Here is a 26015-nt window from a genome sequence, read left to right on the forward strand (position 1 = left end):
AAACCGTTATATCTGGTCATATTCTAGAATTAATTCGAAGTGAATAAGAGATTTATACCTAAATAATTAATTTTTCCTCCCACCCACCACCTCCCCTCCCAACTTTTTGAATAGTCTGCTCTTATGAGCACTGGGTACACCAAGCAAGGTAACTGTCCATGCTGGGGAGGCGGCACTCTAATGCAAATGTCAGGCTGGACTCCCAAGTGTCTGATGTGGCTTTCTTGTCTTTAGCTTTGAAGCATTCCTGAGTCTGGAACGTACCTCTTATCCCCATATCTCAGACCCAACCCATGACTACATCTGAATCCTTTTCTGATTTGTTTTAGTCTCCTGCTCTCAGGGGGAACTGAGCAGTCCTTTCATATGTCCCCAGTGTTTCATGTCTCTCTGCCCCTTCTCCTTAGTGAGTAAGCTCTTTAAAGGCTGGGATAGTATCTTATTAATCTCTGTACCTCCAGCATCTGGCCCAATAGCAGAAACTCAATGAATGGATGAATGAATGAACAAAAGAAAATGAAGAAAGAGCTAAATGGCAAGATTTGTAGCACTGATTCCTCACATATACAACCATCTGGTGTGGTTTAAACAATAAACATTCATCGTCTCATGGTTTCATTAGCTAGAAGTCCAAAATAAAAGTGTCTGTGAGATTACGCTTTTTTCCAAGAGTCTGTGGCATTCTGGTACTGGCTGCCGGCAATCCTTGGGGTTCCTTGGCTTGCATCTCTGCCTCTCATCACATGACGTCCTCTCCTTTGTCACTTCTTTGGCTTCTGGGTCCTCTTCATAAGGCCTCCAGTTTCTTATTATAACGATCATGTGGAACAGACTGTAAAACAATTGGTTCCATTGTAGAAACATTGGCAAACTGTACCTCTGGAATATACAGGGCACAAACCACATGAGCCCAACCCCCATTATCGGTTCTTTTTAAAGCTCCATCCTTATGGGGACACAGCTCACATCTCACTCTGGCTGCTCTCTCCTGAGATTCACATTTCCTGCAAAACCATGGTCCAGTGGGTACTTGAACAATGCCATAGCAAGCTTGATGCATCGCGACGCTGCAGCCGTGCCCGTCGCAGTACACCAGCGGGTTCTCGGCCCAGCCTCTCTCGTCTGAGCAAACGCAACAGCCTCCAATCATCTCCTTCATACTATGGGACACCTCGTCCTCCAGTGACACGGGCCGGTCGCTAGAGACCATTCGGGCTCCGCCGCTCGGTCACTCACGTTCCGCGCAGGAGTCAGGAGCCATGTCCTTGCCGACGCCCCCGCCTCCCCGCCCTTCGCCCCCCTCGGCCCGGCCGCTAGCGCCGGAGCCCGGCGAGGGCGCACATCGCCGAGTAGGCCTCCGCACAGGCGCACTGGGCCGCAGGCCGGCAGCTGCGCTGGGCGAGGGCTCCTATGGTGTAATTTTGAGCGCTGTTTCTCTCATGCTCAATTACAGAAGTGCCTGTGAAATTCAGCCCTGACTTCTGGGGACTAAGATAATGGTGAGGAGGAAAAAGGGGTCATAAAGATAACATTCTTGTGGGCTGGTGTTTCACTTGGTCTTACTGATGAGCAAAAATACATTTGAATGTTTGCTAAAACCCATATTTGGGAAAATTCTCCCCAAAGGGCTCTAACTAAATTCGGCGAACTCTATAGAACCATTATTTTTGTCTCAAGCTAAGCACACTAGACACAAACTCCTGTACAAGAAGAAAAGGAAAGACCATTTGTTCAGCTATTTCTATATGCCAGACATTGTATAAAGTGCTTTACATGCATTATCTCTTAGTCCTCACAATTGCACTATAAATTAGGCACTGTTATTATCTCCATTTTACAGATGAGGAAACTGTGGCTCATAGAAGTTTGGTAAACATTAAAGCTAAGTGAAGAAATAAGGACTAGAATCCAATGTCTTTCTATTATAACATATTAGGATGAGTCATTGCTCAAAGCAGATTAAAATCAAATTCTCAAGGCAGAAGATACTTTCTAATACTTTCAAAATTTTGTTTACTTCTGTCAAAGTTAAAAAAATAGTTTGCTTCAGCTCTAAGTCCAATTAACCCATTGTTTGACTCTTCGCAATTGAGTAAGACCCATCTTTCTTTGCTATATTTACATTTGGTGACACTGTAGTACAATGAAATCATGGTGGGAATCAAGAGATGTGAACCCATTGAATTCATCATGTGTACTTGAACAAATAAATGACTGTTGCATTTACTTCACTATTCCTTGGTTTCTCACCCATGAAACAAGGTTTGATTATGATAATCACAGGCTATGATAGATGTGATATCACATATATAGAACTTTCTAATGTGCCACTTCAAGGTCTCTTCTCAGACTCATATCTACTCCCCAGCCAAAATCCCCTAGGATTCAGGCTGCCTTTCCCTGTTTCCAGAAATGCTGCCACCCTCTTTCTTCCCTTGGAATTCTCTTCTTATCCCCCTTCCTCCAGAAAATGATCACAGGATTTCTGTTAATGATCTGTTATACTGCTACTAAACTAATCCTTGCCTTAAAAAGAGTCACTATTGTAGAATCTTTCCTCTGATTCTGCAATAGTGACTCTTTTTAAGGTAAGGATAAGTTTAGGACTAGAATCAGAGTAAAATATGGATTGTGCAACTTTTCTATTGTTCTTAAGAACACCATTGGAAACTGCTCTGGCACTATACATAATACTTCATTAGAATGGTGGTCATTGTAATACGTACTGCCTTATAATGACTCGATTACTAGTCATCAATAGTTGCACCAATACAGAAGACAGTTTGTGCTGATGCTGTAGTATATGGACTGATCATTTTTTACCACAACCTGCATTACTAGCCTTCCTCCCCCCCACTCTGTTTATACCTACTTTAATATCACAAGTTTCCTCTTCCCAGGATCTTAAAGCCACATCTTCACCTACCTTACTTTTGCCATTTCTTTTTGATAATAAGCTCAAAATTTTTCTCTTCCAACTTATGAGGAGAAGCTACCGGCAAATCTCATCACCAAGGTTTAATCCTTGCATCCTTCTCCTGAGATTCTCTTTGTGATTCTTCTTGCTCTCCTACTTGAGCCTGGTCTTGCTACATAGCTAAAGGTATGTGAGAATGATGCTTGACAAAAATAAACTGCAATTAGATGTACAGGCAGTTACTAGGAAGCTTCAGCAAATTCATTGAGTTCTGGCACTCATTTTAAGCAAAGAAGTTTATTGAAAGTCCACTCGGTCCAGATATTTTTTTATTTGAAGCTCAATGCAACTATCTCACTTCAGAATGAACCAAAAAGATCCAACAAGATTTCCAAAAGAAAGATATTTGCTTGGCAGAATTGAAATGAAAGTAGAATCTTTTTAAAATAAGAAGATTGGGCCCCTCTATGCTCTAAGTCCTGTGTTTGGCCTGTGGCAACTTTTTCACACGATATTTCCTTCTTTAGAACTTCAAAAAAGTAGACTCACAAACAGAATTTTTTAAGGTGAAAGTAGGGGCTTGAAGAATAATAGAACAAGAAAGAAAGGACATGCAGAAAGGATAATGTCAACATTCCATCTTCTGTTTCTATCGCTGTCCAGAGAAGGCAATTGTTAGAAAGTTGATGCTTCAGTTGCTTTGAAGTAGTGAGACAAATAATCAGGTAGAAGGACCCCCAGAAAGAAAAACCGTATATTGGCACAAATCAGCTTGATCAGAGTAGCCTCTACTCTGTACATCTTCCCTCTCTCTTGGGTCTATTTTCCCAGCCTAATTTATAAACTTGATGACAAAAGGGTGGATTATTTGGGGTCAGCATAACACTAGGCAGTGGGAAAGCAAAGACAGGGGATAGGGACAGGATGTTCTACAAATACATAATAGTGTCATTTCTTTTGAGGAGATACAGGAATCAAATAGCAGGAATTTTTGGCTCTTCAGATTCTGAGGGAAAACAAAATGACCTTGGCATCTAGAAAACAACCTCCAGTTCCCAAGATTGAAGTTATTACCCACAATAAGCTTAGATTCTGCCCTGTGGGAACACATTTGTGTTCTGCAGTCAATTTGGGATTAACCTTTTCAGGGCTGCTGGAGAATTAATTGGTTCTTAACTTCTCTCTCTGGGCTGCCTTAGGCTCTAGAGGTTTCCATGCATTTCAAAGGAGCTTTGTGCAGGGCAGCCAGCTGTGCAACTGTGGCTTATTTACCCACGCTTCTGGCTTAGATTCCTCTGAGTGTAAGAACAGGAGAAGGCAGCCCCTCCCAAAGAGCACACAAGCCCAGCCCAGTGCAGCAGGACTTAGTGTGGGTGGGGTCCATCCTGTGCATCAAATATGACAGTCCAGAAACCCCAGTCCAAACCCCAGGTTCGCTTCTTCTTTCACTGTGTTTCTCTTTTCTTTGATTGCTCTTGCTTCATCCATACTATCAAAGATGGGGGGAGTTGTGAAAATTCCAAAACCCAAGAATTCAAGCTGGCAGTGTGTCAGATGATTTTTTAAAGAAGTGTACAATTTAGAGATTCATAATTAAAAAGTATAGTCACCAAAATGTTAACAGCGGTTATTTCTGTGGAGTGAGATTACCGGTGATTTTTATTTTCCTCTCTGTGGTTTCCTGTATTTTCTATAATGACCATGTATTACTTGTGTAGATTTTTAAAAGTTCTCTATTTTTTTAAAAGGTAACCTTCCTAGATGAGTCATTTTTATTTCCCTAGTGCTCTATCTCCAAGCACTATAGAACAGCCCAGAAAGTGTACAGAAAAACACCCGACTGGGAGAGTTTTCCACTTCTAACTATTGTTCTTTAAAGTCATGGAGATTAGGCAAAGGATGAAGATATGACCAGGCTTTATCAGCAGGACTTCCACAGGAAAATTCACCCCAGATGGTTCAAATGAAGAGAGTTTATGCAAAGACTATTTACAGGGAGTGTCAGGGTTACAGAAACAAACAAGGGATAGTAAGGTAAGAGTGGGAAATCATTCCCACCCTACCCCCTCAGAGCCAAGGGGTCGAGTGAAGAGTTACCAGAGTCCAGAGAAAATTGGGGCTATGGAGGAAGAGTTGTCTAGTGGGTACCATAGTTGTGCAGGGATGCAGCTACTGCCAAGGATGCAGTGCTAGAGCAAGTAAAAGTGAGGAAGAAACATCCTAGTTCCTCTCTCCTCCCACATTCTGATACCCTACTATTTCTACCCCTTGACCAAACCTAATTAGAAGCCAGCAGGCAAAGGAGCCAATAATATGTAGTCTGCAGGGGTAAACCTCCTAAGACACAAAGCAGGGCTAGGAAGAGTGGGAAATGGATAGAGATAGGAGGCAAAGAAGAATAACTGGCACTATTTATCCCCTTTGCCACTCAAAAGCCATTCCCATTCTTTTTGCATAGAAGTCTCATCTCCAACACAGAAAAGATGCAAAATTCTATGATCCACAATATCAATCAAGAGGTAATATTGATTCAATTATATTCCTATCTGCTACCTAAATTACAACATTAGTCACCACTAATACTGTGGAGTGAGTTGCTATATGGTCATGGGAATACAGGCTCAGGTATGACAGAGTCTCCCAGCAAGTGACTGATTTATTGCTTGCACAGCACAAAGGGTCCAAAAGAACAGGAAACCTTGGCTGGCCCCCGGGGAGGCCACCTCCTCAAGTCAGAGTCAGTGGGTGGCAGCTCTGCACGCTTCTCTCACACATCGGTGATGAGAGACCAACTGTGGCTACGGCTGGTCCCCTGAAGTGGCCAACCATTTGGCAGCTCCACAAACCTCTCTGCACTGGAGCTGAAGGACACCTTGCACTGGCTGAATGCTGAGCTTTTATACACTCCAGGGGAGGGGGGGGGGACGCAGGGCTCAGCCAATGAGCAACATTTGTGCTCAGGCAAGCAACTGAGGCTGATTAAGATTTAATGGCTCTCCTGGCTGCCTGCAGTCTCTGCTAAAATAGAAACATAACAAACACCTGCATGCAAACAAGCACAAATGGACATAACAAACACCTGCACCCAAGCAAGAGTGGAACATAACAAACACCTACAAGCAAGAGGGGACTAGGAAGGGGATAGGCAAGGACTGGTAGATGGTTGCTCAGTGTGTCTTTGACTTTCCCAACAAGTATTCTTCATCAAGGAAGCAAGGAAAGGGGAATGAGAAAAAGAAATAATTGATTAACATAAAATATGCATAGCTGCTACAATTCCCACTTGTTGAAAAGCTAGGCAGTAACCCGCCCACCCCCACACAGGGAAACAGCTTTTCTCTGCTTATAACCCTTTTAATGAATGCCCCTGGGGCAGCTGCCAGACAAGAAAGGCACCTCCTAAGGATGTATATTCTCACCTGCTCTAAGTCCTCAAGGAGTGTTAGATCCCCAAATCGCACAAATTAAAGAGGTACAAAGGCCTGATGCAGGAGAGAGAGCCTATATGACCTTACCAGTCCATATCGACTGGAGCACAGGAAGCATGTGTGAAAGTGAGTTCTAAGGATGTAGATCAAGAGGGAAGACATACAAGACTCAATAAGGTTGAATTCATTGATACAGGTGTACTTATCCAGAATTTAAAATTTAGTGTTGGCTCAAGCACTCGGTTGTGTTGTAATCGTCTGTTAAATTGGATAATCATCAAAGCCTGGACTCAATGACAGCTTACACTTATTGAAGTCAAAATCCCTGAACTTCTTTGACATCTTATAGAAGAAGTCCAAGGGTTCAGAGGAAAGGATATAATGTAATAAATCTATTTGCAAAACTATTAAGCTATCCCCTAACCATACCTCCTGGGAAGACACAGAACATTCCCTTCACTAAGGAATTAAAATAATGCCTAGGTGTCCTTTTCCTTCATTCCTGTTCTTTGTTACAGCCTGAGTAACAAAGGCATGGTACAGGATTATGGAGCACAAGCAGGGTGAGGAGGGCACTCACACAGGTATGAAGGGCATCACACAGGGGGACAGGCTGGCATGGAGTGTCAAAGCCCAAATGGGGAAAGGAGGGAATCCATACAGAGAGGTGGCCTAGCATAGGGTACTGGCACCAAGAAAGGTTAGAGTGTCCACACTAAAGGGCAGACCACCATGGTAAGTCACAGCCAGAGTAGGATGAGAAGGTCATGGAGAGGTGGCCAGGCATGGGCTGTTAGAGCCTGAGGAGGATGAGGAAAGCATCCACATAGAGTGAAGGGGGCTGCCTGGTGTGGGGGATCACAGCCTAAGCAGAAAGAGGAGAGTACCCATGCAGAGTGGGTAGTCTGATGGAGTTTCAGAGCCCAAATGGAGTGAGAAGAGTGGTCATGAAGACTAGCCACCTCGTAGAGCAGGGTGTCAGATCCTTAGAAAGTTGAAGACTGCATCCATGAAGTGAGGGGGCGGTCTAGCACACAGGATCAGACCCTAAGCAGAGTGAGGAAGGCATACATGCAGGGGTAATGCCTAGTGTGGGGTGTCAGAGCACTTGGGTGAGTGGGGGGGGGGTGTCCCTGAAGGGGTGGGACTCCCTGGTATGGGGTATGGGAGCCCAAGTGGGATGAGGAAGGCTTCCTAGAAGGTGAGGGAGCACCGTAAAGCAGGGTGTTTGTGCCCAAGCAGAGTGAAGAGGATGTCTCTGGGGAGAGGTTGCCTAGAGTGGGGTGTCAAAATCCAAGCCAGATAAGAAAAGAATCCATGTGGGAAGAAAGGCGGCCCTGGCATTGGGGGTGATGGGGTCAGAGCCTGAGCAGGGCAGGGTAAGGAGGACAACTCTTTAGAGGGGTGGCCTGGCATGGAGTGTCAGGCCCATGTGAAGTGAAGAGGGCATCCACACAGTGGGGGTGGGTGGGGGTAGGCCATTTGTGTCTTCAGAGACTGAGTGGGGTGGAATGGGTGGAATGGGTATCCCCGCAAAAAGGTAGCCTGGTATGAGATGTCAGAGACTAAATAGAATGAGGAGTCTGTCCACACAGAGGGATGGCATGACATTGGGTGGGTTTAGGAAGGTATCTCCATAGGGAGAGTATGGTGGAGGAGATGGCCTATTAGTTACATACAGGGGGACTAATCAAATTATTAAGGATAGTTGAAGCCAGGTTTCGCAATGTCCAAAAAGGGAGTTACCAGAATGGTAAGGGAAAAAACTAGAATGAACCTTGTGGTATTAGATAGGAATTGGGGGTATCAATGAGAACTCACGATTTTCAATATAAAAACAATATGGATGTAAATATGTATACATACATATACACATTCAGACAGAGAAAGAAATACATACTCCCATACCTATGAATATTTCCTAGCTATGTCTGCTGAGAGGGCCTTGAAGTAATGATATCCCAGTAGCAACAATCACACCTAGCGCCCTGATCTTGGTTTCTAAATCACTTTCTCTGCTAAAAGAAACCAGGGGTCCTTGGAGAAATGGCTGTTACAGGGCTGGGCCAGGAAAAGGATAAGATGAGCCTGGAACATCTTTCTACGCCAGAAAGCAAGGAAGCAAGGACGTACTCAAAGAATGATGGGAGCATGTCACAAGGACAAATAAACCAGCTTGAAGGGGCTCCTGCTGGCCAAATCAGTAACAATTTGATAATCAAATTAATAAAAGTAAAAAACGATTAAATAAAATTAGAAAACTATTAGTCCATACTGATAGAAGTAAATAAACTTAAATTTTATGAGGAATTAGTTTATTTACATAGTTTCTAAGTATATCATCACAAAATATTTAATAATTACAAAAGATACAAAGAGTAACTTCACAGTGGAGAAGCCTGACAGACACTGCCTTTATCAAGTGACCAAACTGAACATCATCAGTAATGCAACAAATGGAAATTGTTCATCACCTGATAGGATGAGATGAAAATAATGCAGCATCACTCCTATGATACTCCTGCAAAGATGCTCTATAGGCCAGAGTTCAATGAAAGAAGCACAACCATTATATATATATATATATATATATATATAATATCATTATTCATGGTAGTTATGTTCTATAAAGTTGCTGTGGACACTGAATTAGTGAATACTGAACCATTGCTACTAGGAGAAATACAGCTTATATTCCTTCGCAAACCTCTGGTCATAATATTTTCACCATCTGATCAATACATAACCTTGTTTTATGTGTGTTTCTATTTAAATACATCTTTTTAAATATATGCTATTGATTCATTAACACTGAACTTAATCAACGCTACTGTACTGCATGCCTGAACAAAGCTTATCTAACACATACATGTTCAGTATAAGGCACATCACAGCCTTCTTGCATTAGGAACAATAGACATCACTTCAGCACTATGCTTGGGGGCAATTTTAAACAGCAAAATCACCAACAAAAAGAACAAAAATGTGGAAAATGTGGCACTAACTATACTGTGAAAAGAACACTTGTTAACAGTATGAGAGCTAAAACAGGAAGATAAAGCTTGCTGTATTCAATCTCAGCTGAGAATGTGTGCAGCAAGTGACTCAAATTTTTCACTGCTTTGCAAATATTTATGAATTTAAAAGTATTCATTTGGGGGTTGCAAATAAATTTTGGCAAGTAGGTGAATTCAAAAATATGGAATGTGTGTTGGGGGGATGGATGGTTGGATAGATAGATGATAGATTTGTTAGAGATTTGGCTTTAAGCAATTGTGGGAGCTGATTAAGCAAGACAGTTGTCCTTGTGTCTGATTCTGGAGCTTGAAGTCCACAGGGCAGGCAGCTGGGAAAGGAAGATAAATGTAAAGTGGGGGAGAGCAAAGGCAAGCTGGAACCTACAAGCATGAGTCCAAGAAGTTCTTTTTGCCTTGACCTTAGTGGTGAGGGTATCCTGCAGAAACTGGCTCTTCATCATGGAGCTGAACACATACCTGGCCCTGAATTTGGAGAAGTTGAAGGAGGATCTGGGGGAAGATAGAGCAATTACAGACCCAGATATTGTCTCATACCAACAAGGTGAACCAGTAGATAAGCAACAATGTGTATGAGCTACAAAACGGCTGCTGCTTAACTTCCATCCTCCAAATTCCCACCATCTTTTGCTACTCACCCTAACCATAAAAATACAGGAAAGGGAATTCTGGGAAATGTAGTTCAGCCTACCAGTTGACACATTACAAAATCACCACAGATGCATAATGTGAATCTAATCATGAGGAAACAGAAAAATCAATTCAAGAGGCAGTCTACAAAATAACTGTTAAGCTTCAAAAGTTTCAAGATTATGATAGTCAAGGAAAGACTACAGAACTATTCCAAACTAAACAAGACTGAAGAGACATTACAACTTAATGCAATGGATAATTCTGTCCTGAATCCTTTTGCTCTAAAGGACACTATTGAGACAACTGGCAAAATTCAAATGAGGTCTGAGGATTAGATGGTAATAATGTATCAATGTCAACTTCTTGATATGGTTAGTTGACTTGCGGTTATGTAGCATAATGTTGTTGCTTACAGGAAATAACACACTTAAGTGTTTGGGGGTGAAAGGCCAGCAGATTGGCAACTTACTTTTAAATGGTTCAGGAAAAACAGTTATTTGCACTTGCTGCTTTTCTATAAATTTTCTGTATGTTTGTGATGGTTTCAATTTTTTTTAATTCACAAAAAATATATGGGTAAAGGGAGCCCCTGCATCCCTTCATACTCTGAAGGCCATAGATAAAGTAGTAAAGTCCAGGTGATACCATGTAACCATTAAGGACAAGATAGGAAAATTACCACAATAATACACAAGGACAGAATTGTAATCTGAGTGTTTTAACCCACAAGGATATGTGGCAATGACTAATTGATCCCAGGGTCCTAAGAAATGAAATATATGGTATTTACTAAAGTGCTTTAACACATATAGGAGGAAAAATTATAGGTCCGCTGGGCAGAAACCTAACTTCAGTCACTGTGCCAGTTTGAATGTATTATGTCCCCCAGAAAAAGCTATATTCTTTGATGCAATCTTGTGGGGCAGACATATTAGTAGGGATTAAGTTGGAATGTTTGGTTTAGGTTGTTCCATGGAAATGCGCTCCACCCTACTGGGGGTGATAACTCTGATTGGATAATTTACATGGAGGTGTGGCCCCACCCATTCAGCCTGGGCCTTGATTAGTTTACTGGAGCACTATATAAGCTCAGACAGGAGTGAGCTTGCTACAGCCAACAGGGACACTTTGAAGAATGCACAGAAGCTGAGAGAGTAGCTGCAGATGAGAGACAGTTTGAAGACAGCTGTTGAAAGTAGACTCTTGTTCCAGAGAAGCTAAGAGAGGACAAACACTCCAAGAGCAACTAAGAGTGACATTTTTGAGGAACGGCAGCCTAGAGAGGAATGTCCTGGGAGAAAGCCTTTTTGAAACAAGAACTTTGGAGCCGACGCCAGCCACGTGCCTTCCCAGCTAACAGAGGTTTTCCAGGCGCCATTGGCTACCCTCCAGTGAAGGTATGGATTGTTGATGCATTGTTACCTTGGACACTTTATGGCCTTAAGACTGTAACTGTGTAACCAAATAAACCCCCTTTTATAAAAGCCAATCCATTTCTGGTGTTTTGCATCCCAGCAGCATTAGCAAACTAGAACAGTCACCAGAGAAGAAATTCATGGCCTCTTCCCCAGTTTCCATTCCTAAACCAGGTCACAGACACAGCCTCTAGAATGAGGAAGGATCCTGCAATGCAGCCACAGACATTTATCATGAATCTTCTCCTAAGGGTCTTGTGGCAATTTGTCAGGGTAATTTCCTGGACAAAAGAGATAGACCCAGCCAGATACAGGCTCTAAAAATATGCTGATCCCTACACATATGAAATACCTCCAAGATACCCTAGTGAGAGCAGGGGAACTATGTAGTTCAAGTTATAGATAAGAGTCTTGCCCTGAAAATGTCTGACAGTAGAATGAGGACCTGTCCTATGGTTATTTCTCAAGATTCAGAAAGTATAGTAGTAATAGATATACTTACTAACTGAAAGAATTCCCACATTGATTCCCTGACCCATGGAATGAGGGCTATTATTGTAGGAAGCACCAAGTGGAAGCCCCTGAAACTGCCCCACCCCTGCCATGATAGTAAACCAAAAGCAATATTGTGACTCTAAAGGGGTGCAGAACATCAATGCCATGCCAAAAATTGAAAGATGCTGTAAAATAAAAATCTATCAAATCTCCATTTAACTTGTCTGTTTGTTAACTGCAAGCTATATGGGTTGTGGAAAATTAGAACAAATGATCACAAACTTAATCAAGTGATACCAGTTGCAGCTGGGGTTCCAATGTGGTATCTCTATTGGCATGCAGCTATTGACTGGAAAATGCATTCTTTTACATTCCAATCAATAAGCAAAATAAGAAACAATTTACATTTCAGGGGCAGAAACAACAGGATAACTGTACAACTTTACCATTGCCCCAGGACTGTCAATTCATCTGCTTGCTGTCATAATCCAGAGGACACTTGATTGTCTTGATATTCCAAAGAACATCACACTGGTCCATTACATTGATAACATTATGCTAAGTGGACCAAGTGAGCAGGAAATAGCAAGCACCCTAAATACCTTAGCAAGACATATGTGTCCCAGAGGATAAGGGAAGTGGAAGTTGAAGTGCAGGGACCTGCCACATTGGTGAAGTTTCTAAGTGGTATGGGGCATGTCTAGGTATCCCTTATATAGTGAGGAAAACTGGCTTATAACCCATTTCCAGATACTCTTTGAATTACTCTTAAACAACACCACTGAAGAATTCTGTATTATTGTATACTTAGTAAATCTCATCTCTATATAGTACAGTGCATATAAATTTGGTTTCTTGTGGTCATGATCAAGATAGTAATTCTCATTATTACACAAGAAATTTGGTCTGCAGTTGGAGGTCTGCTTTGTGGAAATGGGAATAATTGGATGTCGGAATGTACTATCATTTAAACACAGTTGTGATTTTATTGTAATTGGTTGTCACTGTGATGTGATATCTAGAATTAAAGTAAAGAATACATGTAAACTTTCATGCTATTTAGCCTTAAATTTTCATTGTTTAAACTTTCTAGGATATGTATTCAACTTCTGTATTTATATTTAATCAGTGGTTCATGATATTTATAATACACCCTTAACTAGTCAATGGAATGTTGATATGTTTTGGTATGTGATAGGAAAACTGTCTTATAAAATATGTATCTTTGTGAAGACAAATGACACCGTCTTTATATATTATACAGAGAATGGTCATAGAAATGCCCACACCAAATACAAGCTTCATATCTGCTTTCTGAAAAACAAGAAAGTGAGCAACTTGCACTATCCACCATGAAGAAAGAGGCACAATAATTGGTGGAACTCTTTGGAGTTTGTTCCAGTTTGCTAAAGCTGCCTTTTTGCAAAACACCAGAAATAGATTGGCTTTTATAAAAGGGGGTTTATTTGTTACACAGTTACAGTCTTAAGGCCATAAAGTGTCCAAGGTAACACATCAACAATCGGTACCTTCACTGGAGGATGGCCATTGGTGTCCGGAAAACCTCTGTTAGCTCGGAAGGCACGTGGCTGGTGTCTGCTTGTGCCCAGGTGGCATTTCAAAATGGCGTTCTCCAAAATGTCAGCATCAGCTTCCAATGGCCATCTTCCAAATGTGTCTCTCAGCTGCAGCTAGCCATGAGCTCCTTCTGTCTGAGCTTTTATAGGGCTCCAGTGAACTAATCAAGGCCCATGCTGAATGGGCGGGGCCACACCTCCATGGAAATTGTCTAATCAGAGCTATCACCTACAGCTGGACGAGTCACCTCTCCATGGAAACAACCTAATCCAAAGTCTCCAACTTTATCAACACTAATACATCTGCCCCCACAAGACTGCCTTTAAGAATATGGCTTTTTCTGGGGGACATAATATATACAAACTGGTACAGAGTTTGAAGGTAACATTTACCACAATAGGTTTTGCTGCTCTGACCCATTTACCAGAAACCCTCTGTACTGATTTGGATCTGTTATGTACACCAGAAAAGGCCATGTTTTTTTAGTCCAATCTTGTGGGGGCAGACCTATTGTGGGTAGGATCTCTTGATTAGATTATTTCCATGGAGATGTGACCCCGCACACTCAAGGTGGGTCTTAATTAGTTTGCTGCAGTCCTTAAGACAGCTCAGGGAGAGAGAATGAGCTCAGAGCCGACACAGACCCAGATGCTTGGATATGCAGACAGGAAGACGTTTGGAGATGCTAAGCTAAGAGATGAAGCCCAGAGTTTGCCCCAGAGAAACCAAGTGAGAACCCACAGACACTTAAGGAGAAAGCCACTGGAGTCAGAAGCTGAAAGCAATGCAACCTAGGAGCAAAAGATCAACAGACGCCATCCACGTGCCTTCCTAGTTGACAGAGGTGTTCCACATGTCATCGGCCTTTCTTCAGTTAAGGTATCCTCTTGTTGATGCCTTAGTTTGGATGCTTTTATGGCCTTAAAACTGTAAATTTGCAACATAATAAATCCCCTTTATAAAGGCCAATCTATTTCTGGTATATTGCACTTTGGCAGCTTTAGCAAACTGAAACACCCTGTAAGGCTACAATTTTGAGTGAAGCCCAGAAAAAGAAAGGGCTTTGCAGAAGATCCCAGTTGTGGTGTAATCTGATCTGCCACTTGGGTCTTATGACCCAATAGATCCAGTGCTATACAAAATGCCTGTGGCATACAGATATACTTTAGAAAACCTCTGGCAAGTGTAATAGGAAATCACAGTTAAGACCACTTATTTGGGAATAAAGTCATACCCTCCTCTATTAACAATTATTCTCCATTTGAAAAAGTACCTCCTGGTTTGCTACTGGGCCCTGGAAGAGATTGAATATGTGACCATGGGACACAAAGTCACTATACAAGCCAAACTGGTCTTCATGAACTGAGGGCTATCTGATCCACCGAACCATAAAATTGTTCACACAAAGCAGCATTATTTTAAAAATAGAAGTGGAGGAGTTCCACTTCTGGATAGCAGTGTCAGGAGCTCCATGGGCTGCACACCACCCACTCCCCTCCCAGCAAAAGAAGCATAACTGTTAAAAATTGTTTTCCAAAAAACAATCATTTAAATTTCCTGTAATTTGTCCTAAGGGCACACAGCAAATGAAGAAATATTTCTTCAGGAAAATTTAATAAAACTCAATAAGAACGTGTTGGAAGCAATGTAGTTATTTTAGGTTATTTGTTTTTTCTTATTTCTTTGTTTTGGTTTTGTTTGAAATGTTTTTTTAAATTGTTTTTTAATTTTTTGATAAAGTTTAAAAAAACAATGAAAGAGTGTGAAAAAAAGTAAATGAACAATGGGGGGAGGTGGGGAGTGGAATGTTTTTTATTTCAATTTTTATTTTATTTTTTGGAGTTATGAAAATGTTCAAAGTTTGTGGTGATCAATGCACAACTGTATGGTGATACTATGAACAACTGATTGTACACTTTGAAGGATTGTATGTTCTGTGAATATATCTCAATAAAATTGCACTAAAAAACTCAATAAGAACAACAAGAATCTGTGGCACTTCAGCCAGGACCCACTCCCTCCCTCTGTGCCTCCCTGCTAGGTTTAACAGAAGCTCCATTCTGGAAGAGTGTGGCCAAGAAGAAAGATTTCCCTTTCCCCTTCACTCTGATCAAGAGTTACCATATCTCAATGGGAGGGGCAGGCTGCCAGCATTTGCTATCTCCTCCAACTCCAAGCTGAAGAGGATAAATTCCTGGTCACTGTGGCCAAGAAGTCTGGACTCCCTTTCTCCACCCAGCTCCCACTCATAGGGCACAGGCTCTACACCAGGCATGGCAGGCTGAGAATACAAAGGCCCAAATCGCCCTTGCCTCAGTGTGCTCATAATGTGCAGGATCCACACCAGAGAGGCAAGGTGAGAAGAACAAAGGCTACCGCACCCACCCAGTGCCCAGAGAGTGGCTAACAGATATTTCCCGGGTAGAGGTAGTCCATAAGTACAGAAAGCTCTAAAGCTATCCCCAAAGAAACTGAATGTATTTGAAACAGTGTGGGGAAGTTCAAGCCTGAAGATGCTCTCTGAAATAATGGATATTTTGGTGGTAAGCAGTTAAGAGAAGACTGATAACTCCATGAGATCCACAGTATAAACTATAGGCCAGCTAATTTACCAGAGACAAGCAGGGAGAGAGTCAGAAGAGCCCTCTGTGGGTCAGAACAAACTTCAAACACTTGACTCAAAAACTACTCCTGTACTCCTAAGATCAGGGATAAGACAAAGATGCCCACTGTCACCACTGTTATTCAACATTGTCCTTGAAGTTCTAGCCAGAGCAACTAGGCAATAAAAAGAAATAAAAGGAATCCAAATAGGAAATGAAAAGTGAAACTTTCCTTATTTGCAGATGACATGATACAAAAATTCCTGAAAAATCCACAACAAAGCTACTAGAGGTAATAAACTAATTCACTAAAGGAGCAGGGTACAAGATCAACACACAGAAATCAGCGGTGTTTCCATACACTAGTAATGAACAACCTGAAGAGGAAACCAAGAGGAAGATTCCATGTACAATAGCAACTAAAAAGAATCACATATCTAGGAATAAATTTAACCAGGGATATAAAAGACTTATCAACAGAAAATTACAAAATACTACTGAAAGAAATTTTTAAAAAAAGACCTAAATAAATGGAAGGACATTCCATGATCATGGATTAAAGACCATATATTGTCCAGATGTCAATTCCACTCAAAGCAATTTACAGTTCAATGCAATTCCAATCAAAATTCCAATACCCTCCTTTGCAGAAATGGAAAAACCAATCATCAAATTTATATGTTAGGGACCCTTGGTGCTGGTCTGATGTAGGGGGGAGTTAGGTGGCCTGCAAGGGCACCAAGGCCATGGTTGTGGGCTGGTCATGGGCATTTCATGGAGCGGTGCCAGTTGCTGCAGGTGACAGAAGTGCAGGAGGGCCACCATGGCCCTGTGGAACTCCAAAAGATGAGTCATAGATATTCAAAAAACAATTTCCTGAATAATAATGATCAAATGATATTGGACATGTTACTGTATCCACTTATCAAAATCCCTCACACCAGCAACTGGGAATCTGTGGCAAGGCCCATGCCTGGATTAACACCAAGAGTGTGTGCAAAAGGTTTGAAGAACTGAAGAACAGTGGAACCTCACCTGTTGACAACAAGTATAATCCCATAATGGCTACTGAAGAGTGTTCTGTTGAAACTTTAGCCACGTAGATCAAATCCTCACCTTTGACACTCAAGGAGAAATTTCAGGGCTCTGGTTGTTCAGGATGCAGTTCCCAAAACAGGAAGACATAGTATAGCTTCCACAAGGAATTGTTCTTTTGAAAATGAAAATTGTATTACTTGTAATGGTGAATGAAGAATCAGAAGGGCCAAATATGATGATCCATGTATATGATGAAGCAAAAAACTTGAAAGAAGATTTTATTTGCCCATGAGGTCTTTTGATTTCAGAAATGAAGTACTTTGTTGAATATTTATCTATGGATACCCAGCACTGGAAAGATGTAGACATTTCAGTTCATTGTGAACTTCACATCTTCAACTGGTTGATAAAATATGTTAAAAGGAACACTGAGGAGAATAAAGATTGTGAAATCCCCACTTTAGAGCCAGATAATGTCATCTCAATTCTCATTTCTTCAAAGTTTTTGAAAATAGATTCATTGGTTGAACAATGTTTTCAGTATTGCCACAAAAATATGAATGTCATATTAGCTACCCTGTGCAACATGAACTGGATCAATGCAAACCTTCTTAAATATATAGCTGATCTGTTTACACACAATGAAGTTGATGATTTAAAGGACAAGAAAGGTAAATTTAGGAGTAAACTCTTCTTTAATATTAAGAGACTATTTGATCCCAAGTACTTGAATACAGATTCTTGGAGTAGTGCAGCAACATTATATAGGTACTATTTGCACAAGAAACTTTTAACAAAAGGAACAGAAAGAAGAAATCCTTGCATTCCTGGAAAAGTCACTGTGGATCAACATGGAAATATTATCTATATTCACATAAATTGGGATTTTCATGAGTATTTGAAGTCTTTTTGTTTTTTTTTCAATTTTATTGAGATATATTCACATACCATGCAGTCATACAAAGCATATATTCAATTGGTCACAGTACCATTATATAGTTGTGCGTTCATCACCAAAATTAATTTTTGAACATTTTCATTACCAAACACACAAAAATAATAAAAATAAAAATTAAAGTGAAAAAGAACAATTAAAGTAAAAAAGAACACTGGGTGCCTTTTTTTCTTTTTTGCCCCCATTTTTCTACTCACTATCCATACACTGGACAAAGGGGAGTGTGGTCCTTATGGCTTTCCCAATCGCATTGTCACCCCTCATAAGCTACCTTTTTATACAATCCTCTTCAAGATTCAAGGGTTCTGGGTTGTAGTTTGATAGTTTCAGGTATTTACTGCTAGCTATTCCAATTCATTAGAACCTAAAAAGGGTTGTCTATATTGTGCGTAAGAGTGCCCACCAGAGTGACCTCTCGGCTCCTTTTGGAATCTCTCTGCCACTGAAGCTTATTTCATTTCCTTTCACATCCCCCTTTTGGTCAAGAAGATGTTCTCCATCCCGCAATGCCGGGTCTAGATTCCTCCCTGGGAGTCATATTCCATATGGGGGGAGGGCAGTGATTTCATCTGCCAAGTTGGCTTAGCTAGAGAGAGAGGGCCACATCTGAGCAACAAAGAGGCTGAATAGTCTTTTTGAAGAATTAAAATCTTGGAGAGATGTATATTGGCACTTGCGGGGAACAGTCAACTGGCTAACTTGCTAGAGATGTTATCAGGCTTTTCTTTGTATTGAATTTTCATGTTGTCAGTATCATTCAAAAGCAGTGGTTTATCCTACTGTGGTAAGTTCATTGAATACTGTTGGCACTGGAATTTATCCTTGGTGTAGCCAAAAGTTTCTTTGATTTTATCCCACCTGCTTTACAAAGGTTTGTAAAGTGAGGGAGCATATGGCTGCTCTTTGTGATCGAGGTGAAGGTGGAAATCTGCTGTCCTATCCACTACTAGAATACTGGATGATCTGCTAAAACACACAGATGTCACTGTTGTTTTTTTCTAAAGGCATAGTTAGTGATTCTGGGGTTGGGCCCTATAATGAAAAGGGTTTAGACTTTGATGTTTGACTGGAGCCAAATATACCATGGAGCCACAAAACTGGGGAGCTCAATGCTTTCTTGAAACTGAAAAACTGGATTCTGCAACTGAAACAACAGTCATTATTTTCAGAAGAAGAATATACCCCTGGATCTGAAGTCACTTAACATGAAGTTGGAGACTCCAAGCTGACCCGGGGAGAGGGTGGGTCTCTCTCAGCAGGGCTGTGGAGACCTCCACCCAGGACGCTTCCCCTTCCCAGGCCTCTCCCCTCTTGCTCATGAGTCCCCACTGTTTGTAGGTCTCTCAGATCTGATGGATCTGATATCATGGGGTGAGGTGCAAGCAGGCCCAGGGAGGGTGATTACTGCTGAGGAGCCGCTATCATGATCAAGATGATAGAGGTCCTGACAACAACTGATGCTCAGAAACTGCTACACCAGCTGAATGCCCTTTTGGAACAAGAGTCTAGATGTCACCCAAAGGTCTGTGGCTTGAGACTAATTGAGTGTGCACATGATAATAGCCTCAGAATGACTGCAAGGCTAAGGGACTTTGAAGTAAAAGAACTTCTTAGTTTAACTCAGTTCTTTGGCTTCAATACAGAGACATTTTTTCTAGCTGTGAATTTACTGGACAGATTCCTGTCTAAAATGAAGGTACAGCCCAAGCACCTTGAGTGTGTTGGACTGAGCTGCTTTTATTTGGCCATAAAATCAATTGAAGAGGAAAGAAATGTCCCACTGGCAACCAGCTTGATCTGTATAAGCCAGTATAGGTTCACAGTTTCAGACTTGATGAGAATGGAAAAGATTGTATTGGAAAAGGTGTGTTGGAAAGTCAGAGCTACTACTGCCTTTCAATTTCTGCAACTCTATTATTCACTCATTCAAGAGAACATGCCATGTGGAAGGAAAAAGTCTTAATTTTGAATAACTAGAAGCTCAACTTTAGGCATGCCACTGCAGGATCATATTTTCTAAAGCAAAGCCTTCTGTTAGCATTGTCTACCATTGCATTGGAGTTCCAAGCATGGAATTGTCTAGAATTAACAGGAGTAGAATGTCTCCAGATAATTTCCAAGATAAATGGCAGAAATCTGATCTTCTCTTGAGAGCTTATATCCAAGTGTTTAACTGAATATTCATCAAACAAGTGTTCCAAACCAAATGTTCAGAACCCCAAATGGGTTGTTTCTGGGTGTATGGCATGGCAACTGAAACCTAGTTAATACAGAATCACCAACATTCCAACAATTCCTAAAATGTTTCCTTAATTGGATTACTATGGCAATAATCTCTTCTCTGAAGAATTTTTTCACAACCGTGAGCTATGGCTTCATTAGTGTTACAATGAGTTTAAGCTGTGAAGTCTCAAAACATCAAAACTAGATTAACATTGATGTTCTCAGACTTGGGAAAACTGCCAGCTTAATAATATGCATTAGGGAAATTATGTTTAGATTTGAATTGATCTGTGAAGCCTACAAATCAGCTAATAGCATACGTATGAAACTAATGACAAGCCTGGGAAGATAAACTGTGAATCTTCATTTCTAACATTGATCCAAATTTCTATATTGGATCAATATTGTATTTAGGTGGTACTGAAATTGGTAACCTACTTAAACTAAATCATTTTAAGTGTGCTTTTTAAATTGTGAGGTGTATGCCAAAACCAACTTTCACATGTACTTTTCAGGCATAACGTATAATGTCCTTCTTTGTCTCTTATGACATTCTTACATTTAAAGTCCATTTTATCTGAAATAAATATTGCTACCCCTGCTTTCTTTTGGCTGTAGCTTGCATGGAATTTTTTTTCCCATACTTTCACTTTCAATTTCTTTGTGTCTCTGGGTCTAAGATGAGTCTCTTGTAAACAACATATTGATGATTCATATTTTTTAATCCATTCTGCCAATCTATATGTTTTAATTGGGGAGTTTAATCCATTCAGATTCAATGATATTACTGTGAAGGCAGTTCTTTAATCAGCCATCTTATCTTTCAGTTTTATTTGTCAGATATGTTTTATCTCCCTCTCTCTCTCTTCATTACCTTTAAGGTACCCTTACTAAAGCTCTTCAGTTCTGTGCCCTTCTCTAGACCTCTCTCTCCTTTCTCTTTTTTTCAGCTGGTAGAGCTCCCTTTAATATTTCCTGTAGGGCTGGTCTCTTGTTTTTTTTTTTTTTTTTTTTTTTTTTAATTCAGTTTTATTGAAATATATTCACAAACCATACAGTCATCCATGGTATACAATCAACTGTTCACAGTATGATCATATAGTTATGCGTTCATCACCACAATCTATTTCTGAACATTTTCCTTACATCAGAAAGAATCAGAATAAGAATAAAAAATAAAAGTGAAAAGAGAATACCCAAACCATCCCCCCATCCCACCCTATTTGTCATTTAGTTTTTACTCCCATTTTCCTACTGATTTTTTTTCAATTTTTTAACTTTGTTTATCAAAAAATTAAAAACAAACAGGCAAACAACAACCAAAAAACCCCACAACATTTCAAACAAAGCAATGGATTAAGGAAAACAAATAACCTAAAATAACTACTTTGCTTCCAATATGTTCCTACCATACCCCAAGAAAATTAGTAAACCATGTCCAAACAGAGGAGTAAGAAAAACAAATAATCTAAAATAACTACATTGCTTCCAACATGTTCCTACCATACCCCAAGAAAATTAACAACCCCTAAGAAAACAAAGGAATAAGAGAAAAAAAAACCTAAAATAACTCTATTGCTTCCAACATGATCTTACTATATCCAATAAAGTTTACAAACCATAATCATCCCTGAGCATTCCCATAACATTGAGATTACCCTCCATAGTTTATCTGTTCTTATTAGATTATCATTCCCCCTCCACTAATTGGTATCTCTAGGTCCCCTACATTCTACAGTATAAAACATTGTACATTTTTCACAGAATTCACATTAGTGGTAACATACAATATCTCTCTTTTTGTGCCTGGCTTATTTTGCTCAGCATTATGTCTTTTTTTTTTTTTTTTTTTTAATCTTCATTTTATTGAGATATATTCATATACCACGCAGTCATACAAAACAAATCGTACTTTCGATTGTTCACAGTACCATTACATAGTTGTACATTCATCACCCAAATCAATCCCTGACACCTTCATTAGCACACACACAAGAATAACAAGAATAATAATTAGAGTGAAAAAGAGCAATTGAAGTAAAAAAGAACACTGGGTACCTTTGTCTGTTTGTTTCCTTCCCCTATTTTTCTACTCATCCATCCATAAACTAGACAAAGTGGAGTGTGGTCCTTATGGCTTTCCCAATCGCCTTGTCACCCCTCATAAGCTACATTTTTATACAACTGTCTTCGAGATTCATGGGTTCTGGGTTGTAGCTTGATAGTTTCAGGTATCCACCACCAGCTACCCCAATTCTTTAGAACCTAAAAAGGGTTGTCTAAAGTGTGCGTAAGAGTGCCCACCAGAGTGACCTCTCGGCTCCTTTTCGATTCTCTCTGCCACTGAAGCTTATTTCATTTCCTTTCACATCCCCCTTTTGGTCAAGAAGATGTTCTCCGTCCCACGATGCCAGGTCTACACTCCTCCCCGGGAGTCATATTCCACGTTGCCAGGGAGATTCACTCCCCTGGGTGTCTGATCCCACGTAGGGGGGAGGGCAGTGATTTCACCTTTCAAGTTGGCTTAGCTAGAGAGACAGGGCCACATCTGAGCAACAAAGAGGCATTCGGGAGGAGGCTCTTAGGCACAACCATAGGGAGGCCTAGCCTCTCCTTTGCAGCAACCGTCTTCCCAAGGGTAAAACCTGTGGTAGAGGGCTCAACCCATCAAACCACCAGTCCCCTATGTCTGTGGTCATGTTAGCAACCAGGGAGGTGGGGTAGGCGAATACCCCTGCATTCTCCACAGGCTCCTCAAGGGGGCACTGCATCTTTTTTTTTTCCTTGTTTTTTTTTTTTTTTTAACTTTCCCTTCTTTTTTAAATCAACTGTATGAAAAAAAAGTTAAAAAGAAAACAAACATACAATAAAAGAACATTTCAAAGAGACCATAACAAGGGAGTAAGAAAAAGACAACTAACCTAAGATAACTGCTTAACTTCCAACATGTTCCTACTTTACCCCAAGAAAGTTACCTAATATAGCAACATTTCTGTGAACTTGCTCCTACTATATCCATCAGAAAGTAACAGACCATAGTCATTCCTGGGCATCCCCAGAACGTTAAATAGCTTATCTGTTCTTCTTGGATTATTGTTCCCCCTTCCTTAATTGCTCTCTATTGCTAGTTCCCCTACATTCTACATTATAAGCCATTTGTTTTACATTTTTCAAAGTTCACATTAGTGGTAGCATATAATATTTCTCTTTTTGTGCCTGGCTTATTTCGCTCAGCATTATGTCTTCAAGGTTCATCCATGTTGTCATATGTTTCATGAGATCGTTCCTTCTTACTGCCGCGTAGTATTCCATCGTGTGTATATACCACATTTTATTTATCCACTCATCTGTTGAAGGACATTTGGGTTGTTTCCATCTTTTGGCAATTGTGAATAATGCTGCTATGAACATTGGCGTGCAGATATCTGTTCATGTCACTGCTTTCCGACCTTCCGGGTATATACCGAGAAGTGCAATCGCTGGATCGAATGGTAACTCTATATCTAGTTTTCTAAGGAACTGCCAGACTGACTTCCAGAGTGGCTGAACCATTATACAGTCCCACCAACAGTGAATAAGAGTTCCAATTTCTCCACATCCCCTCCAGCATTTGTAGTTTCCTGTTTGTTTAATGGCAGCCATTCTAACCGGTGTTAGATGGTATCTCACTGTGGTCTTAATTTGCATCTCTCTAATAGCTAGTGAAGCTGAACATTTTTTCATGTGTTTCTTGGCCATTTGTATTTCCTCTTCAGAGAACTGTCTTTTCATATCTTTTGCCCATTTTATAATTGGGGCCGACTGTACTATTGTCATTGAGTTGTAGGATTTCTTTATATATGCAAGATATCAGTCTTTTGTCAGATACATGGTTTCCAAAAATTTTTCCCATTGAGTTGGCTGCCTCTTTACCTTTTTGAGAAATTCCTTTGAGGTGCAGAAACTTCTAAGCTTGAGGAGTTCCCATTTATCTATTTTCTCTTTTGTTGCTTGTGCTTTGGGTGTAAAGTCTAGGAAGTGGCCGCCTAATACAAGGTCTTGAAGATGTTTTCCTACATTATCTTCTAGGAGTTTTATGGTACTTTCTTTTATATTGAGATCTTTGGTCCATTTTGAGTTAATTTTTGTGTAGGGGGTGAGGTAGGGGTCCTCTTTCATTCTTTTGGATATGGATATCCAACTCTCCCAGCCCCATTTGTTGAAAAGACCATTATGACTCAGTTCAGTGACTTTGGGGGCCTTATCAAAGATCAGTCGGCCATAGATCTGAGGGTCTATCTCCGAATTCTCAACTCGATTCCATTGATCTATATGTCTATCTTTGTGCCAGTACCATGCTGTTTTGGCAACTGTGGCTTTATAATAAGCTTCAAAGTCAGGGAGTGTAAGTCCTCCCACTTCGTTTTTCTTTTTTAGAGTGTCTTTAGCAATTCGAGGCATCTTCCCTTTCCAAATAAATTTGATAACTAGCTTTTCCAAGTCTGCAAAGTAGGTTGTTGGAATTTTGATTGGGATTGCACTGAATCTGTAGATGAGTTTGGGTAGAATTGACATCTTAATGACATTTAGTCTTCCTATCCATGAACATGGAATATTTTTCCATCTTTTAAGGTCCCCTTCTATTTCTTTTAGTAGAGTTAAGTAGTTTTCTTTGTATAGGTCTTTTACATCTTTGGTTAAGTTTATTCCTAGGTACTTGATTTTTTTAGTTGCTATTGAAAATGGTATCTTTTTCTTGAGTGTCTCTTCAGTTTGTTCATTTCTAGGATATAGAAACATTACTGACTTATGTGCATTAACCTTGTATCCCGCTACTTTGCTAAATTTGTTTATTAGCTCTAGTAGCTGTATCGTCGATTTCTCAGGGTTTTCTACATATAAGATCATATCATCTGCAAACAATGACAGTTTTACTTCTTCTTTTCCAATTTAGATGCCTTTTATTTCTTTGTCTTGCCGGATTGCCCTGGATAGCACTTCCAGCACAATGTTGAATAACAGTGGTGATAGCGGGCATCCTTGTCTTGTTCCTGATCTTAGAGGGAAGGCTTTCAGTCTCTCACCATTGAGTACTATGCTGGCTGTGGGTTTTTCATATATGCTCTTTATCATGTTGAGGAAGTTTCCTTCAATTCCTACCTTTTGAAGTGTTTTTATCAAAAAGGGATGTTGGATTTTGTCAAATGCTTTTTCAGCATCTATTGAGATGATCAATTGATTTTTCCCTTTTGACTTGTTAATGTGTTGTAATACATTGATTGATTTTCTTATGTTGAACCATCCTTGCATGCCTGGAATAAACCCCACTTGGTCATGGTGTATGATTTTTTTAATGTGTCTTTGGATTCGATTTGCAAGTATTTTGTTGAGGATTTTTGCATCTATATTCATTAGGGAGATTGGCCGGTAGTTTTCCTTTTTTGTAGCATCTTTGCCTGGTTTTGGTATTAGATTGATGTTAGCTTCATAAAATGAGTTAGGTAGTGTTCCATTTTCTTCAATGTTTTGAAAGAGTTTGAGTAAGATTGGTGTCAGTTCTTTCTGGAAAGTTTGGTAGAATTCCCCTGTGAAGCCATCTGGCCCTGGGCATTTATTTGTGGGAAGATTTTTGATGACTGATTGGATCTCTTTGCTTGTGATGGGTTGGTTGAGGTCTTCTATTTCTTCTCTGGTCAGTCTAGGTTGTTCATATGTT

General features: G+C 40.3%; 1 protein-coding gene and 2 pseudogenes across 1 annotated transcript; 2 read left to right on the top strand and 1 right to left on the bottom strand.

Annotated features, from left to right (window-relative positions):
• On the bottom strand, window positions 1-1376 carry LOC119523461 (protein AF-10-like). The gene has a single exon (XM_037822248.1). It carries the CDS (start codon window positions 1208-1210, stop codon window positions 788-790), a length of 423 nt encoding a protein of 140 aa, XP_037678176.1. The 5' UTR covers window positions 1211-1376; the 3' UTR covers window positions 1-787.
• Window positions 1377-16950: 15574 nt separating this feature from the next.
• Window positions 16951-19524, top strand: LOC119522302 (annotated as a pseudogene).
• Window positions 19525-19529: 5 nt separating this feature from the next.
• On the top strand, window positions 19530-20410 carry LOC119523448 (annotated as a pseudogene).
• Window positions 20411-26015: the final 5605 nt, after the last annotated feature.

Source organism: Choloepus didactylus, chromosome X (genome assembly GCF_015220235.1).
Source record: "Choloepus didactylus isolate mChoDid1 chromosome X, mChoDid1.pri, whole genome shotgun sequence".
In the NCBI taxonomy this organism is placed as follows: domain Eukaryota; kingdom Metazoa; phylum Chordata; class Mammalia; order Pilosa; family Megalonychidae; genus Choloepus; species Choloepus didactylus.

Bases quoted from the DNA above. Each gene is read 5' to 3' on its own strand.
- LOC119523461 (XM_037822248.1), bottom strand. From the start codon at position 1,210: ATGGTCTCTAGCGACCGGCCCGTGTCACTGGAGGACGAGGTGTCCCAT.